This window comes from Podarcis raffonei, chromosome 2 (assembly GCF_027172205.1).
Source record: "Podarcis raffonei isolate rPodRaf1 chromosome 2, rPodRaf1.pri, whole genome shotgun sequence".
Classification (NCBI taxonomy): Eukaryota; Metazoa; Chordata; class Lepidosauria; order Squamata; family Lacertidae; genus Podarcis; species Podarcis raffonei.
In genome coordinates, this window is record NC_070603.1 from 61,388,679 (window position 1) to 61,406,775 (window position 18,097).

At 42.1% G+C, this 18,097-nt stretch overlaps 1 protein-coding gene across 1 annotated transcript in view; it reads right to left on the reverse strand.

Moving 5' to 3' along the window:
* LOC128407916 (collagen alpha-1(XXIII) chain-like) overlaps positions 1–18,097 on the reverse strand; it is a 51,703-nt gene that overhangs the window by 27,255 nt on the left and 6,351 nt on the right. Inside the window, exons 4-25 of the mRNA XM_053376931.1 lie at positions 8,519–8,554; positions 6,751–6,777; positions 5,499–5,543; positions 5,066–5,128; positions 4,913–4,975; positions 4,759–4,821; positions 4,605–4,667; positions 4,451–4,513; positions 4,298–4,360; positions 4,145–4,207; positions 3,990–4,052; positions 3,838–3,900; positions 3,684–3,746; positions 3,528–3,590; positions 3,373–3,435; positions 3,223–3,285; positions 3,069–3,131; positions 2,514–2,576; positions 2,362–2,424; positions 2,033–2,095; positions 1,879–1,941; positions 1,725–1,787 (exon numbers count right to left, since the gene is read on the reverse strand). Coding sequence (XP_053232906.1) covers positions 1,725–1,787; positions 1,879–1,941; positions 2,033–2,095; positions 2,362–2,424; positions 2,514–2,576; positions 3,069–3,131; positions 3,223–3,285; positions 3,373–3,435; positions 3,528–3,590; positions 3,684–3,746; positions 3,838–3,900; positions 3,990–4,052; positions 4,145–4,207; positions 4,298–4,360; positions 4,451–4,513; positions 4,605–4,667; positions 4,759–4,821; positions 4,913–4,975; positions 5,066–5,128; positions 5,499–5,543; positions 6,751–6,777; positions 8,519–8,521 — 1,272 coding nt within the window. The 5' untranslated portion in view covers positions 8,522–8,554. The remainder of the gene's footprint in view (positions 1–1,724; positions 1,788–1,878; positions 1,942–2,032; positions 2,096–2,361; positions 2,425–2,513; positions 2,577–3,068; positions 3,132–3,222; positions 3,286–3,372; positions 3,436–3,527; positions 3,591–3,683; positions 3,747–3,837; positions 3,901–3,989; positions 4,053–4,144; positions 4,208–4,297; positions 4,361–4,450; positions 4,514–4,604; positions 4,668–4,758; positions 4,822–4,912; positions 4,976–5,065; positions 5,129–5,498; positions 5,544–6,750; positions 6,778–8,518; positions 8,555–18,097) is intronic.

The following is an 18,097-nucleotide window of genomic DNA, read 5'->3' on the forward strand; positions in this document are numbered from 1 at the left end:
AGCACCCCAGCTGCAATCTCCAGAAAGATCCTCCCCACAAAAATCCCTCTATGTTGGACACTGCATTGGTGACCCATGGATCAGAAAATCTTCAGATAATAAAGAAACCTGCAGCTCATATGATACAATGCCCTAGAAGAGGCTGATTACAGATACAGTGTGGTGTAGTGGTTAAGAGCGGTGGACTCGTAATCTGGTGAACCGGGTTCGCATCCCCACTCCTCCACATGCAGCTGTTGGGTGGCTTTGGGCTAGTTACACTTCTCTGAAATCTCTCAGCCTCCCTCACTTCACAGAGTGTGCTTGTTGTGGGGGAGGAAGGGAAAAGGAGATTGTGAGCTGCTTTGAGACTCCTTAGGGTAGTAATAAAGTGGGATATCAAATCCAAACTCCTCTTCTTCTCTTTTATTTTTTATTTTTTGGAAAAGGACTCCCAACTCTTGAAAATATTTCAGTTCTCTATTTTCCTTGGGCTAATGTTATGCAGATCATGCGAAACAAAGATACTTATGCTATTTTACATTCCATCCTGATTTCATGATACAGTATTTCCAAACTAACCTATTTGCTTCTTCCTGTTACCAGAGCAAATAAACATGCCATCTATGAAATAATGTCGTTTGCTGTAGGGACTTATAAAATTTGTACACTCTGTTGTCATTTCCTGTACTGGTAATCAAATTATTGAATTACTATGCATTAAATTAATTAGCAGATTCGTGTTTGTGTGTGTTTTTTACTCTGCATGTCTTTATGTTAGAATGATTCTACATTTTATTTCATAAAAAATTAATGCAGTATTGTTTTTTATCCTGTATTAGCAGAGAAAATGAACGTTCTATCTTAATTTGCCTTAATTTGGCAGTTTTTGTTCTAATTTAATGGTGCCTGGTGTGGAGGAAAGAGCTCCATAAGTGCAGGATAAAACATTCAAAGAGCCAGGGTTTGAGGTCACTAGGTATGGGAAGTTGGATGTGCAGCACCAGAAGCCCTGCTAGCACACTAGCAATTTCTGATATCTATGTGCCAATACCAGCCAAAGCTCATTCCATCGCCATCCTCCCATGTGGAAATCCAAGTGCATACAGCTCTTTAAACCACACTAGCTGCCCTGCTTTTCAGCATTCGCCATCACATAGACAAAAGGGCTCAAGCTGTCTCACCAATTCAACATGAAACAGAATTTCATGTGAACCTGGACCTCACCATTTCACAGTAAGCATGCAAATACCCTGCTCTGCACCATTCATGTCTTGTGCGTGTTCCAAAAGTAAAACATACATCGAGAATCATATGGAAAGGAAGAGGCTTGGGAAGGGAAGGAGTTACATAAGAAAAGAAGCAGTTGGGGAGCAGATTAAGCAGGACCCTCCCAACACCTCTCTGATCCAAAATGGTCATCATCCTGAAACAAAAATGACCACCTGTGTTTTGATGCATACATTTGATTACCATGGCTCATTTTGCTCTCTGTTACCAAGCAGGGTTAATACTAGTCTTGGGCTATGATCCAAGGGAAGTCTTCTACATGTGGACTTTTTCAGCTACAAAAGTTTTCTTCAAACATCTGATAAGCTGCTCCTGAATGTTGGAGAGCATGGCAGTGAAACATCCCATTAGATGTGAGGGGATGCTGCTGTAAAGGCAAGTTGCAATTTCATTGCGAATGAAGCATTTTGCATGTTCATATCCAGACCTTACTATCCTTCCCATTTGATACTTACCTTTGGCCCTGGTAGACCATTTATTCCATTCACTCCTATTGGGCCAACACTTCCTGGTTCTCCCTGTAATGTTTGAAGGAGGTGCAATGGAAAACTCTCAGTTTCTAAGCAGGCCAGGTGCTAGTCTCACTATCCTTTCCAATGTGATACTTACCTTTGGCCCTGGAAGGCCATCTGTGCCTTTCTCTCCTGTTGGGCCAACACTTCCTGGGTCTCCCTGTAAAGTTTGAGAGAGGTGCAATGGAAAACTCTCAGTTTCTAAGCAGGCCAGGTGCTAGTCTTACTATTCTTTCCCATGTGCCACTTACCTTTGGCCCTGGTAGACCATCTGTGCCTTTCTCTCCTGTCGGGCCAGGGCTTCCGGGTTCTCCCTGAAATGTTTGAAAGAGGTGCAATGGAAAAGTTCCAGGGCTGGATCCAGATTCTGCTAGCAGAAGCCCACACAAGGCATTCTACTAGCACAATTTCCTTCCCTCTTCTCCCCCTGTGCCCTGCCATTTGCTGGAGTGGGTGGGAGAACCCCCAGATCAGTGGGGAGAGGGTAGGAGAGGGGAGATTGTTTTGTTATGCAAGTAGATATGCTTGCATTGATATGAATGATGCCTAACCTCACTATCCTTTTCCATATGCTGCTTACCTTTGGCCCTGGTAGCCCATCAATGCATTTGTCTCCTACTGAGCCATTGCCTCCTGGTTCTCCCTGTAATATTTGAAGGAGGTGCAATGGAAAACGCAGTTTCTAATCAGGGCATGCGCTAATCTTACTATCCTTTCCCATGCGTTGCTTACCTTTGGCCCTGGTAGACCATCTATGCCTTTCTCTCCTATTGGACCAGGGCTTCCTGGTTCACCCTGCAATGTTTGAAAGAGGTGAAATGGAAAAGTCTCAATTTTTAAGCAGGGCAATAAGACCAGTGCAAGCAGCTGGACATCTGGGAGGCTGGGTAAGAAGAGTCACCACCACTGCCCTCCTCAGCACTGCCCTCTGTTTCTGTCAGCCTCCTCTGGAGGACAGATGAGGAAGCCAGATGTGAACCATCTAGTTAAAAGACCATTCTTCTGCTGTACTGTATTTATTGTCCGTTAACTTTCATTTTGCTCTATACTTAGGCGTTAGGTCTAGATTATATTTTTGTAAAATTGAAGACAGTATATTCTACGTTTGTTGCTGAATTGTTGTTGTCTTTACAAAACTGCTTTCTCCCCAATCAATGTTTTGCAGTTTAATAGGAAAAAGGGAATTTGTTGTAAGCTGCTTTAGGAACAGCTCACTGTGCAAATGTGCCATATACATAAACTTAAATGAACTAAACAACCTTACAATCTTTCCCGTGCTCTGCTTACCTTCGGCCCTGCTAGACCATCTAAGCCTTTCTCTCCCATTGGGCCAATGCTTCCGGGTTCTCCCTATAATGTTCGAAAGAGATGCAGTGGAAAACTCTCAGTTGGTAAGCAGGGCATATGCTAATCTTAGCATTCTTCTCCATGCACTGCTTACCTTAGGCCCTGGTAGCCCATCTATGCCTCTCTCCCCCACTGAGCCAGCGCTTCCTCGTTTTCCCTGTGGTGTTTAAGGAAGGGCAATGGAACTCTCAGTTTCTGAGCAGGTATCATCAAGTCTTAGTATATTTTCTGATGTGCTGCTTACCCTTGCTCCTGGTTGCCCTTTTATGCCTTTTTCCCCAGTCTGACCAATGCTTCCTGGATTTCCCTGTAGTGTTTGAAAGAGGTGCAATGGAGGACTTTAAGTTTTCAAGCAGGCCATGTGCTAAATCTTAGCCGTCATTCCCATGCACTGCTTACCTTTGGCCCTGGTAGCCCATCCATGCCTCTCTCCCCTGTTGGGCCAATGCTTCCCCGGTTTCCCTGTCAATTTTGAAAGAGGGAGAATGGAAAAACTTGGTTTCTTAGCAGGCTATGTGCTTAGGATCTTGTTATCCTTTCCCATGTAATACCCACCTTTGGTCCTGGTAGACCACCCATGCCTCTTTTTCCCACAGGGCCAATGTTTCCTGGTTCTCCCTGTATTATTTGAAAGAGGTGCAATAGGAAACTCTAAGTATCTAAGCATGGATTGTGCTAATCTTAGCATTCTTTCCCATGCACTGCTTACCTTTGCCCCTGGTAGACCATCTATGCCTCTCTCCCCTACTGGGCCAGGACTTCCTGGTTCTCCCTATAGTGTTTTAAAAAAGGTGCAATGGAAAACTCTGTTTCTCAACAAGACATGTGCTAGTCTTTTATCAACTCCCATGTGCTCCTTACCATTGGCCCTGGTAGACCATCTATGCCTCTCTCCCCTACTGGGCCAGGACTTCCTGGTTCTCCCTGTAGTGTTTTAAAAAGGTGCAATGGAAAACTCTCAGTTTCTCACCAAGGCAAGCACTAGCTTTTTTTATTCTTTCCCATGCACTGCTTACCTTTGGCCCTGGTAGACCATCTATTCCTTTGTCTCCCATTGGGCCAACACTTCCTGGTTCTCCCTGGAGAGTTTATAAGAGGTGCAATGGAAAAATTTCAGTTTCTGAACAAGACATGTGCTAGTCTTTTATCCATTCCCATGTGTTCCTTACCTTTGGCCCTGGTAGACCATCTATTCCTTTATCTCCCATTGGGCCAACGCTTCCTTGTTTTCCCTGTAGCATTCAAAAGAAGTGCAAAGAACACACTCATTTTCTAAGAAGGGTGTTCATCAGTTTTACTGTACCATTCAAGAAGATGCTTACCTTTGGCCCTGGTAGACCATCTATTCCTTTCTCTCCCATTGGGCCAACACTTCCTGGTTCTCCCTGTAATGTTTGAAGGAGGTGCAATGGAAAACTCTCAGTTTCTAAGCAGGCCAGGTGCTAGTCTCACTATCCTTTCCAATGTGATACTTACCTTTGGCCCTGGAAGGCCATCTGTGCCTTTCTCTCCTGTTGGACCAACACTTCCTGGGTCTCCCTGTAAAGTTTGAGAGAGGTGCAATGGAAAACTCTCAGTTTCTAAGCAGGCCAGGTGCTAGTCTTACTATTCTTTCCCATGTGCCACTTACCTTTGGCCCTGGTAGACCATCTTTGCCTTTGTCTCCCACTGGGCCAGGGCCTCCAGGTTCCCCCTGTAGTGTTTAAAAAAGGTGGAGTGGAAAACTCTTAGTTTTTGAGCAAGGCAAGTGCCAGTCTTTTTATGCTTTCCCATGCGCTGCTTACCTTTGGCCCTGGTTTACCGTCTATGCCTTTGTCTCCCATTGGGCCAACGCTTCCTTGTTTTCCCTGTAGCGTTCAAAAAAAGTGCAAAGAACACTCTCATTTTCTAAGAAGGATGTTCATCAGTTTTACTGTACCATTCAAGGAAATGCTTACCTTTGGCCCTGGTAGTCCTTCATTGCCCTTCTCGCCTATGGGCCCAATACTTCCTTGTTCTCCCTGAGATTAATACAAATTAAGGTGAACATTACAATCTTGCTTTCACCCCAAAGTCCAAATATTGAGCATCCTTCAAAAAGAATTCAGGCTCTAAATGACAGTCTTTAAACACAGTACAGCTGTTCTGATGGCTATTCAAGCTATTCTTTAAGAATAGTTGAGCCCCATAGGACCAAAGTGAAAGGGAAAAACAATCTTTAATTTCTGATTCAGTTTGCTCTATGTAGTGTAGAATATGACTCTCAATCACCAAAAATATTTAGGATTGAAATTTAACACGATCAGCCTGTATGCCAATACTGCATTGATTCTACTTTGTTACCCATAATATATATGACTGGGGGCGGGGAGCTACAAAAAGGAAGTTTACCTTTGGCCCTTGAATCCCTGGTTCTCCTGGGATTCCAGCATCACCCTGATGAAATAGAACACACATAGGTGACACTGAAATACAAAAGTGCATTAAGTTTCCCAGGGTCAATGCTGGCAGAAGCTCAACAGTTCACACTGTAAGCCTAACCAGAAAAGCAACTGCCAAATATTTTTGATCCAGAAGTTGGGACTTAATTTCTAATACTTAATTTCTAACTGTTCAGAAGAGAGAAAGAGAGATTTCATTTATTAGCTCAGAGTAGTCTTATTTGCAGTGTGGATAAATCATGAAGACATCACTCATCTGTGGAACACACTGAAATGTAATCCTTAAACGTGTTTCCTAAAAATACTGTAGCCATAGGTTATGTGCAGTTCTGAACAGCATGAATTAATAATAAAGTGTTTTCCAACTTGGCCACAGCTACTTGGTGGCCCTTCTAAGGTCCATTATATGGAAAAGGATCTTTAGCTAACACAATCCAAAATAAATACACACATATCCTGCCCCCGACTCAGCTGCCTTGGAGAAATATATACAGATATTTGCTTCTTAAAACTCCAGTCCAGATATTAGCAAACCACTCCATTTGGACAGTTTCTAGAGGGGTAGCTGTGATCACTTCTTGCAGCAAGAATGGCAGAGTCTTGTTACACCTTAAAGACTGTTATGGCAGAAGCTTTCATGTACTGGATCAGCTTCAGGGATACAACAGCACAGAGTGAATAATGTTTGATCTATCATATCAATGGATGGGTGAGCCTCATGTGATTAGCCCTGATTACAATGCAATAGTTACACAACTCCCCTGTAGTTTGGGATGTTGGTGGATGCTACTGAAATCTCAAGAGCTTTGCTCCTCCCTTGCTCATTCTGCTGCTGCGCTGGGCAAGAAACAAACCACAGTCTGCTCTGGATCAGAGGATTGCTTTGCGCTATTGTATTGCTGGGGTTTTTTTGTTTTTAAAAAGGTTATTTTAAATGTGTTTAGTAGTTTTAACTGCCATGTTATTTTACTTTCAAGTTGGAGATATTTTGTGACTCTGTTGTGATAACTGAGTTGTGAGGTAGAAATAGATAGATAGACAGACAGACAGACAGACAGATAGATAGACAGATAGATAGATAGATGATAGATGATAGATAGACAGACAGACAGACAGACAGACAGACAGACAGACAGACAGGGTTGGGAACATGATGTCTCAATGCAGATAGCATTTGAAAGAAAGAAACATAAATAACTTACTTTTCCTCCTGGAATACCAGGCTCACCCTTCAAAACAAATAAGTGAAGCACGTTATGTTTGACTTAAAAATATCAGGAATGAAAACATTTTTTTTTCAATGTCTAGGAAATGTTACAAATAAAATTGTACCGTTTTCAAAACAAAACAAAACGCACCCAAGCTCATTAAAAATGTTGCTGGGCTGTCAATCTTTTTGGGGCCCAAAGGTCCATTTGCAATTTAGAGGAAGCGACATGGGCACCTCTATAAAATGGCTGTTGGGTGTGACCAGTCACAAAACTTAAATAGAAACACAATACCTGAGGCCACCCAACGAAGCTGAATGTTGGAAGATTCAGAAAAAGGAAACACTTTTTCATACAATGCATAGTTAAAACTATGGAATTCCTTACCGCAAGCTTTAAAAGGGAATTATTGGGGTAGGGAGAGAGAAAGCCCCACTGCACAAACAGAAGCCCTTGTGTTGACAGGACTCACTAGCTGAATCCTGCCCACTATGATTATTACCCTTTCCTCACGTGCAGGTCTCAGGGTGGATTTCAGCATTTTTTAATTCAATAAGAAAAAACAGTCAAAACAAAACACAGTCGCAGGAATAGGGTGGGTCCTCAAAACATGATGGGAATAATTCAGCTTAGAGCTAAGGAGATCGCTCTGTCAGCACGAGCATTTCTGCTCGCCTGCTATAACGATCTCCCTCTCCTCTGCCCACGCGCTGTTCTGGGGGGTTCTTTCAACTCATCCTAGCCTATTGGTGGTGGGAAGGGGGGCCGGGGCACACAGTGGGAAGATTGCTTCTGAGAATATACCACAAACCACCAACATATGTTTAGCAGCCATGTGGAAACATTTCTCTTCTTCCAGGCCTTTGCCTAATTAAACAACCTATGGCCTTTTAAAATCTCTCTGCGTGGAGGTGTTGTTTTATTGTTATTATGTTACATATTTTTGTGTGTTTATACTGTAAACCGTGCTGTGATCCTCAAATGAAGAGTGGTATATAAATGTAATAAATAAAAATAATAATAAATAAAAATTTCACTCATGGCCTGTGATCTTTTACGTCAAGATGCTGTAAATATAGTACCCTTGAAAGGCTTGTGAAAGGGCAGTGGGTCATCCAAGCAGTAGCACGCACAGGATGCAGAAGTGGAAATGGGTATTTCTCCTATGACGAAATACACTTGGGAGTTAAGTTTGCTAGCATGGTATCTTATTACAAATGTTCTGACACTTAAAAAGAGGTCAGCAAGTCTTTTGATAGTCTAGGTTTTGGCACTTGTAGTTCTCATGGGCCACAGTCAGTGCATGTAGCAATTAAAAAATATTACAATATTGATGTAAAGAAATAACCTAAATAAGTCCTGACAAAAGAGCTTATGCGAAATGTTTGTAGGACAACAAAAGACGGAAGAGAACGAAAAAGTGCTTGGGGAAAGAGGCTCACCTTATTTTTTCTGATGGTGCAGTTCAGAAAGCTGACTCGTAAAAACAAACGAGACTCTGACTGTTTCATAAGCCCTAGACAATTAAGCCTGACAATTGTTCTAAACTCAACATGGCACAGATGGTAGACATGTATTTAGGGGTAGTGATTAGATGGCCAAAGCATAGTCAAGGAAAGGAGCTGTATAAAACTATTATAGAGCAGAATGAAGAAGAGGAGGAGGTTACACACATCTGAGGTAGGCTAGGCAAGCTTCTCATGCTTAATATGTGAAATCAATCCATTAGGATATGTTTTAATACCATAGATTGCATACTAACCATGATACCAGCTTCTCCAGGTTGTCCTTTCTCACCCTAAAGAAACACAAATCTAAGTTATTTAAATAAAGAGACAATGAATGCATTTCTAAGATTACTTTTTCAAAACGCTCCCCTCCCACCTAAAAAGCACAACAGTGAAGAAGAGAAGCTTAAGGAGATTGCGTTATTTCAGTTATTTCATTGACTTAGGGAACGTAGAAATGTTGCCATGTCTTGATGATTTAGATTAGTGTCATTAATAAAGTGAAAATACATACAGGTATGCTATGGTTCTATTTATTGTGGATTAACATTGAACACATAAACTGTATCTCATCTCAGTTATCTTTGCTCGGTAGATAATGACTGTTAATTCTCCTAATTCAACAGCAGGGAATTTAGTGATTAATTTAATGACTAAGGACTGAGTATGAATGGTTAGTTAATAAAAGACTACTGTGAAGATCGTTTTTATGACACAACTACCGCTTGCCCTACAGAACAATCCCATGGGCACTGCCAAAAGAGATTGCTGCTGCAGCAGCAAGGGAAACTTGAATGTTGATAAAACCCCAAAGCCTGCCATATTGCTAGCATCTACAAGCAGAATTGTCAGAATATTAGCTGCTCATTGCAAAATGCAAGATAACCATTCCAAGGCAAGCCGCCACCACAAAGCTTTGTTGACTAGATTATCGTCCCTGTTCAACGCAAGCAGTTTGAAGATGAGTTCTGCCTCTGGTTTCAAGATATTGAAGAGTGATTTCCCTTCGCTCTTACTCTTTGCTCCAAAAATGCCTGTATCCTTCCCCTAGCACCTTGATACATCTGAGTTCTAGGCTCGGGAACTTATAGTTGAAATGCATTCATGAGCAGGATATCCCCGCAAAACATGCATTTTAGTTTTCAACCGTTATCTTAGCTAATAACTACGCCTTACAGGAAGGCCTGGGGGTCCCCTTGGGCCATCTTTTCCTGTGTCTCCAGGGGGCCCTCTTGCACCCGGCTGTCCAGGAGGACCTGGCGGACCAGCAGCGCCATCATTACCTTGATCCCCCTATAAGAAGTTTAGACAAAACATCGCAATGTGAAAAAAAAGAGAAACAAAGTCCTTATGGGTGGACTGTGGCTGCAAACTCACTGCATAGCAAAATGAGAAAGGGAAAGAAAGAAAACAGGGCACATGGTCAGGGAATCAGTATGTTTGAGTTTAAAGATAAAACCTTGAGCCTGCAAGCTGACTGACCTTTCTATGGTACGTAAACTTACTGAAAGAGAAGAAATTTATGCCTAAGGTTTCTTGGTGTTTGTTTTATTCTCCCAAACAATTCATCTAATCACAAATATTGGTAATTAGTATTTCTAACTCATCCGTGTCCAATTTGTGTGCCTGCATGGTACAGAATGGCATATTCTGTTTCTGCTTGCAGACATTGGACTCCGATACTGCCTAGTTTTGAGAAATGATTAGTGAAAGGTCTTTTCTCTTCCAATGAGAAACAGGTAAAGCAACTAAAGAATGAACCCCAGTTCTTTAAATACCACAGTACTAACGCAAGAAAGTAAGAGAGAAAACTTCCACCCGGATTATACATATAGTAAAGCAAATCTTTAAAATATTCAAAAATGCTAAACCTCAAAAATTAGCATTCCAGTTTCTTTTTACATGGATAACTTAAGAGTTCTGGCATCTAGAAGATGCCAGAATTACTGTAATTATTACATTTATATCCAGCCTTCCTTTCACAGACATAAATGGAATTGATTTTTATGCAGGGTTCAAAGGCATTCTCCCATCTAGGTACTGTATTGACCAAATCCAGGCTTGCTTAGCTTCAGCAAATTTGTTGTATCATGTGTCTTTAGATCATACCTAATTTATTATCTTGGGGGGAAGGAGGAATCTAGTAACTTTCTGATTTTTTTTTTTACATTTTAATGCATTCTGTAAAAAACACAAATCATTGATTATAAAGGAGAAAGGGTTGGATGTCACAGCAAGAATACACACAGATGTAGAATGCTAGCATACATTGCACACCATGCTCATGGAGCGCGTACATTTACTATCAACATCTAGTGAACACAAGAGAAGACTCAAAACAGATATAATGTTGGTTGTATAATAAGTACACCAATTATGTAATAAGTGCACTAGTAATCTGGTCACAATCTACAGAATTATGCAACTGTGTGAGCAGCAGAGGGTTTTATTTCCTGTTTTCAAATAAGAAGACTTTTATCCTTAAACGACAAGCAGCTTTTTATATGTTAAGCTAGTTTTCCAAAAGGACTTGCAACAAAGCACAGCCAGATATTTCATCTCTGATCATGAATTCTACACTTAACCTTTGTTTAATGTACAGAGAATACAGACGCTCTTTCTGAGGCAGGCCACACTTATTTCATTTTTACTAAAGCCAAGAGAATGGTTTCTTGCTTCTGGCTAAAGCAGAGAATTGACACCAGGTCTCCAAGATCTATCATTTAGATGACCATGGCTGCCTATTAACATTACTGTTCCTGGGGTTATGATCTACTGTGGGTAAATTGGGGTGAAGAGCTCCGCATCTAGAACTGGTCTGCTTGAACATATGGAAGCAGCACTGAAACCCCCCATGATAAGGGTGGATTATAAAGCTCTTTATAACATCTGGGCAGGATGTCTCCAGTGACAGACGTGTACTTAAAGTCATCCTGCTATAAATCAAAAACCTAACAGTGAAAGCCATTCTACATTCCAGTTCAGAAAGCCATATTACCAAGGTCCAATTCAGAAAATTCCCTCACTGAGCAATGATATGAGTACAAAATAAAAATAAATGGACCTATAAAATTTCTCAGTATATTATTACTTATTATCATTTCTTTTATACACCAACATATTTTTATCCACAAAATATGCAGGCATCCTCCAGCTATAATCCTGAAAGTACAACATTTCAAAATCAGAGTCAGTCTTCAAATGCTCTGCATCCAATAAATCAGAAAGCATGGCCCTTGACAAATTTGCCGTTTTTAAGCAAATGCTTAATTTGTGTACATTTTGTAGGCTGATAATCTTGTGTGCAGGGATTCTGTACTTAGGTATCACTTATGTATTCTGTACTGTGTGTGGAACTCAGTACATATAGTAGTGAACCTAGATAGGTCACTCTAAACTCAGGTATCTTCAACTTATTTATTCATTTACAGTGGTGCCTCGCAAGACGAAATTAATTCGTTCCGCGAGTCTTTTCGTCTTGCGATGTTTTTCGTCTTGCGAAGCACGGTCCGTCGCAACTGCGCCTCTTCAAGCGGCTTTAAGAAAAAAGCGAACAAACTCGCAAGACGTTTTCATCTTGCGAAGCAAGCCCATAGGGAAAATCGTCTAGCGAAGCAACGCAAAAACTGAAAAACCCTTTCGTCTTGCGCGTTTTTCGTTTTGCGAGGCATTCGTCTTGCGGGGCACCACTCTATTTTGTCTGAATTTTTATTGAAAGTTTTCAACACAGAATACAAGGATTACTTTTTTAGACCCAGGACCTACTTTTAACCCAATCTGGCATCTGGGGACCCATTTTTTAATCTTTTATCATATATTTGCATGATGGTAGTGCTCCTTTTGCAACCCACCAGTTGCAGACCAGTGGTGACTCATCTGATGGAATGACCATCTACAGAAAAACTCCTTGCACATAGAAAACTAGATGTCAGGGAGAAGGGTTCTCGTCTAGCCTCACCCCTGATAGATGCCTGTTTCCCGTTAGAGGGGAACACTAGCAGGGCTTCAGGGACGTGTGTTTTGTCTCGCTCCTGGAGCTATGTGACAGCTCTGGCCCTTTGTGTGTTTATGGCATACTCTGGGAGCCTTGTGTAAAGGCTACCTACGCAAGTGAGATGATCAGGGTTCCCACTTGCACAAGGAGCCTTTCAATGCATAAGGCACCCAGATGCAGATGTCCACTGTAAACAATTCTATGGTCTGAAAGTCACATGGCTCTGGGGGATGGGCTAAAAGTGTGCATCCCAACTCTATTCAGTGTTCCATTTTCAGACAATAATATGTTAATGCCTGAAGAGGGCTCTGCTGCTTCTGAGAACAGAAACACTGTACAATTTTCTATTAACCTATTCAGGTTTTCAGGGAGACTGGCTCAATATTGTAATTGAGAGAATGCAATTCTGGCCAGGGGAAAAGAATTTATCTTTGGGAAAGTCTACTAGTCATCATGACATTCAGCATGGCTTTGATTGTGTAGATGACAAAGAATGTTAGATCTGCTTTCATGAAAGCAAATGTGAAATCCTGTCAACACGATGAGGCTGAGTAATTTGCTTATGGTTAATGGGATGACTGCTTTAAACTGTCTTTCATTAGTTGATGTTTACCTGTAAATGTTTCTATTATTATTTTTGGCGCTGTTGCAATGGGGGGGAAAACCCCTCAGATTCTAGTTGTCATGGCAATTGCTCCATTTTGTTTATGATGTAAAAGTGTAGGGGGGTGGTTGTTAGATTGTAAAAGAACAGAACAGGAGAACGAAAGAATGGAAATGAAGGAGGAATTATCAGATCATAAATTAGAAAAGTTTTTAAAAAGCAACCTCACAAGAAAACACAGCAAGCCAGAAGATTAAAAGCGATTCTACCTTAAGGATACGTCGGCTAAAAATAGGCTGGTCAGAGAGAAATCCATGACTGAGGCGAGGGAAAGCCATCTAGTCAATGTGTGGCAGGAAAGACAAAGAGGTCAAGACAAATGTTATGATGGTAGAGAAAAATGGTTCAATCAGCATAATATATGAGAGGGAGCCCAGTATGGAACAAACAATTGGTATCACAAGGTGAAATAATAAATGGAACAGCAACAATAGATTTAAGACACATTATTCAATAGCTGTATAGGTGGTATCAGAATGTACAGCTTTCCATTAGGTCAGCATCACAGACTTCAGAACTACAAAATAATGGCGGCAGTGGTGGTGGGTGGGAATCTTACTAATTCCTCAGTTTCACAGGACATAGTTTAAGATATTTTTCAACATTTCTTTAAAGGGCAAGAATTTCTATCACTTCAGCAACCGTGATTTTATAGGCACGTGTGTTCCTTGGCAACTGATATATATACCCACTAAGGAAGAATCTAGACAAATTCCAGCTTTCTAATGCTGGCATACCTTAACCATTTGGGAGTTCATGTTTTCCATTTTGAGTAGAGATGTTTAAAGATTCAATTTTCAAACTCTTCTACTCTCATATTAGGATTCTGAAAGTGACCCGAGTGTCTGTTTAACTATATGAAGCTGAAATTCTAAATAAGCTTACTTGAAAGCAAGCCGCATTGAATACAGTGGTACTTACTTCAGAGTAAGCATTCCTAGGATTCTACTACATGATCTTTGTATTTGAGATTTGAGCTAAACTGTAAAACCATTCACAGGGCTGTATGCCAACCTGTCAGCCACAGTAAATCTCATTTCTATCCAAGTATGTTAAGCCCTAAAATAAAGTGTAACTTGAGTTACTGTACATACTTACAAGTGGTTTAAATATAGAAAAGCATGAGCCTGACTGCTTTGCCAGTCAACCCGTTTGGATAAGGCTAATGCCTGACAGCCAAGTAAACTCAATTCATCTGCTTGATGTACTAGAAAGGAGATAATTTCTGTATATGGTTATGGGTGCTTTCTGTAAAGCTCATCTTCCTCATAAAAGAAAGAAAAATCAAATGGGATTTTAAAAAATCTAATTCATACAGTATCATTACATGTATCAAATGTTGTCCCCCCCTGCCAACAGCATATAAATACCCTAGAGTCAAGCAATTTAGTCCTAAAATATAATTAAGTTAGACGTGGAATGTGGACCAGATTACAGAACTGGATACCAGAAGCATTGCTCCCCTGTTCGATAAAAGGACCGGGGGGGAGGGGGACGGACTGTCTACTACCATGGAAGAACTACCAGTGCTTCCATGAGTTTGGTTGAGGGTTGTCTGCAAAGTCGTAAGTTGCATGTAGCATCTGCAACACAGATGTAACATTTTCATATCCTCATCCTCTGTCCTGAGGCGAGTCTCATTGAACTGCATGTAAATTGTTTTAGTTGAGTACACGAACGATTAAAATCTTAGCTGAAGGACAGATCAACATGCGAGATCTACACATTTGTTTTGGTATAACTGCTAGCAACACCGAATAAGAAGCACCTCTTGGAAAAGAAATTTGAAAAAAATTAAGTTGTTTTTGTAAAAACAACTCATGTTGCCCAGGGCTGAGCAAAGACAATCTGCAACACTCTTGGAAACAAATGGTCATGATTTTAAGTAAAACGGTTGCATGACTTAATGAGAGTAGAACCCACTTTCTTTCCACATCCTATTTCTAACTACTTTGACAACAGAGAGGATTCTTGACAGCATAGCAGAACCTTGGTTCTTGTTCTGAACAACACTAAAACAACAGAGGGCAGCAACTGCTTTATGCAACTGCTTTGTGTTCTTCAGATGCTGTGGGCCCCTATCTTTATCAGCATTGGCCAGCATGGTCAAAGACCAGGGATGATGTACTCCAGAAATGTCTGGAGGGCACCAAGTTGGGGAAGGCTCCTCTAGAGAACTGGGAGAAGGAATTTCAATCATAGTCAATGCCCAATATATCACTGACTTTTTGGAAATACATAGCTATGGGTTGCAAATACTTCACGGTTCCCCCTGAATGTATTTTTGCATACACTGATTATCTTGTTTCCTAGTAAATGTCTTGTACATTCATTTTGATTTGATTTAGTATATAGATAACAATGGTAGCATTGCTAGTTTTTTAAAATACCCATTCTATACAGTTTCCCCATTTCTTTTTACTTTTATTAAGTATACTGCAGTAACTGTCAAGAACTGTTACATGTGGTATATTTATTATCAGCTCCTTGCTTGTTCATGTGTGCAGGCATATTTATAAAAATTCAGTAAAAGCTAGTCAGCAACAGGACAAACAGTGGCACTTGACCGAGTTTTGCAAAACAACAGCACAGCAACACTCCTTTCCATTTGTTGCAAATGCTGTATGCTTCAACCAGAAATTAAATCTCATTAAAAAGCCCTATCAAATTTCAGCAGAAGACACTTACTGTATTTTTCGCTCTATAGGATGCACTTTTTCCCCTCCAAAAATTAAGGGGAAATGTGTGTGCATCCTATGGAGCGAATGCAGGCTCCTTGGCTTCAGTGATAGTAACGCGAAGCCTCCGAAGTGCAGAGGAAGCGCTCCCTCCACGCTCCGGAGGCTTTGCGTTGCTTTTGCTGAAGCCTGGAGAGCGAGAGGGGTCAGTGTGCACCCCTTCAGCAAAAGGAACCTGAAGCCTGTGGAGCACTGTTCTGAGATACAAAAACAGTGGAGAGTTGCTGCTTTCATGTCCTGCTCATGGGCTTCCCGCAGCATCTGGTTGACCACTGTGAAAACAAGGAAGCTGGACTACAAAGATGGGATATTTTTTGCCCAGAGTTGAACTTTTTGGGCAAAATAGCCAAAAAGAATTTGCCGTTTTTGAGCTATTTTTATGCAAAATCAGCAAAAACGGCACTGCCGACATGGGTTGCCATACACCCAGATTTTCCTGGACATTTTTTTTCTGATTTCTGCCCAGACACTGCTGCCGACTGCAGTATTCCAGATATGTCCAGGGAAATTATGGATATACAGCAACCCTAGTTCTAGCCTTTTGACTTTTAATAATAATAATAATAATTTTTTATTTATACCCCGCCCTCCCCAGCCAAGGCCGGGCTCAGAGCGGCTTATAAGCAAATTAAAACAAGACGAATGATTACAACTTAAAAACAAAAATAAAATACAACATTAAAATAATAGAACATTAAAATATTAAAATGTAGCCTCATCGCAGGAGGAGAAGGAAAAGAAAAAAGAAAGAGAGGGAGGGAGGGAATCAAATTGGCTCCAAGCCAAAGGCCAGGCGGAACAACTCTGTCTTACAGGCCCTGCGGAAAGAAATCAGATCCTGTAGGGTCCTGGTCTCATGAGGCAGAGCGTTCCACCAGGCCGGAGCCAGAGTTGAAAAGGCCCTGGCTCTGGATGAAGCCAATCTAACTTCCTTAGGGCCTGGGACCACTAGGGTGTTGTTATTTATGGACATTGAGGCTCTCTGTGGGGCATCCCAGGAGAGGCGGTCCTGTAGGTACGAGGGTCCTAGGCCGTGAAGGGCTTTAAAGGTCAAAAGCAGCACCTTAAATCTGACCCTGTACTTCACCGGGAGCCAGTGTAGCTTGAAAAGCACTGGGTGAATATGCTCCCATGGCAGAGACCCTGTGAGGAGCCTCGCTGCAGCATTCTGTACCCGCTGGAGTTTCTGGGACAGCTTCAAGGGCAGCCCCGCATAGAGCGAATTACAGTAGTCAAGCCTGGAGATGACCATCGCATGGATCACTGTGGCCAGGTTGGGGCGGGAAAGGTAAGGGACCAACTGCTTGATGCGGCGAAGGTGGAAAAATGTTGCCTTGGCTGTTGCTGTAACTTGTGCCTCCATGGAAAGGGAGGCGTCAAGGATTACACCAAAACTCTTAACGGAAGGCAATGGCACTAATTGGGCCCCCGCAAGAGAAGGGAGTTGGTCCCTCATCCCCATGCCATCCTGACCTAGCCATAGGACCTCTGTCTTTGAAGGATTTAGTTTCAATCGGCTCCCACGAAACCATCCAGCTACAGCTTCCAAGCATCTGGTCAGTGTGTTCGGGGCCGAGTCGGTGTGGCCATCCATCAGCAGATAGAGCTGAGTGCCATCAGCATATTGGTGACAGCCCAGCCCAAAGCTCCAGATAATCTGGGCAAGGGGGCGCATAAAGATGTTAAAAAGCATCGGGGAGAGAATTGCGCCCTGCGGCACTCCACACACCAAGGAGTGGCGCAACAACATTTCCCTCCCTAGTGCCACCCTCTGTCCCCGACCAGAGATAAAAGAGCACAACCAGTTACGGGCTATGCCCTATATCCCCACGTCTGCGAGGCGATGGTCCAGAAGATCATGATCGACCATGTCAAAGGCTGCTGACAAATCTAAAAGGATCAGCAGTTCTGACCCGCCTCAATCCAGTTGTCTATGGAGATCATCTGTTAGGGCAACCAGAGCCGTCTCCGTCCCAAAACCAGGACGGAAACCGGACTGAAATGGATCTAATGCCGATGTTTCCTCCAGAAACCTACCAAGCTGTTCAGCAACCGCTCTCTCAATTACCTTACCCAGGTATGGAAGATTTGAAACTGGGCGGTAATTGGATAGGTCTAAGGGATCTGATGAAGTTTTCTTTAAGAATGGACACACCACTGCTTCCTTCAGTTCCCCTGGGAATGTCCCCGTGTCAAGGGACAAATTGATAATTTCAACCAGGGCGGTCCGCGCAACATCTGGACACTCCCTAATCAGCCAAGACGGGCACGGATCAAGGAGGCAGGTGGTGGGCCTACCAACTTGGAGGAATCTATCCACATCAGTAGGGATTATCCGATCGAAATGGTCCAACACTGGACCTGAAGTCAGTCGAGGGGCCTCCAGTTCAGTCACTGTATCTAAATTGGCAGGGAGGTCACGGCGGAGCAACAGGAC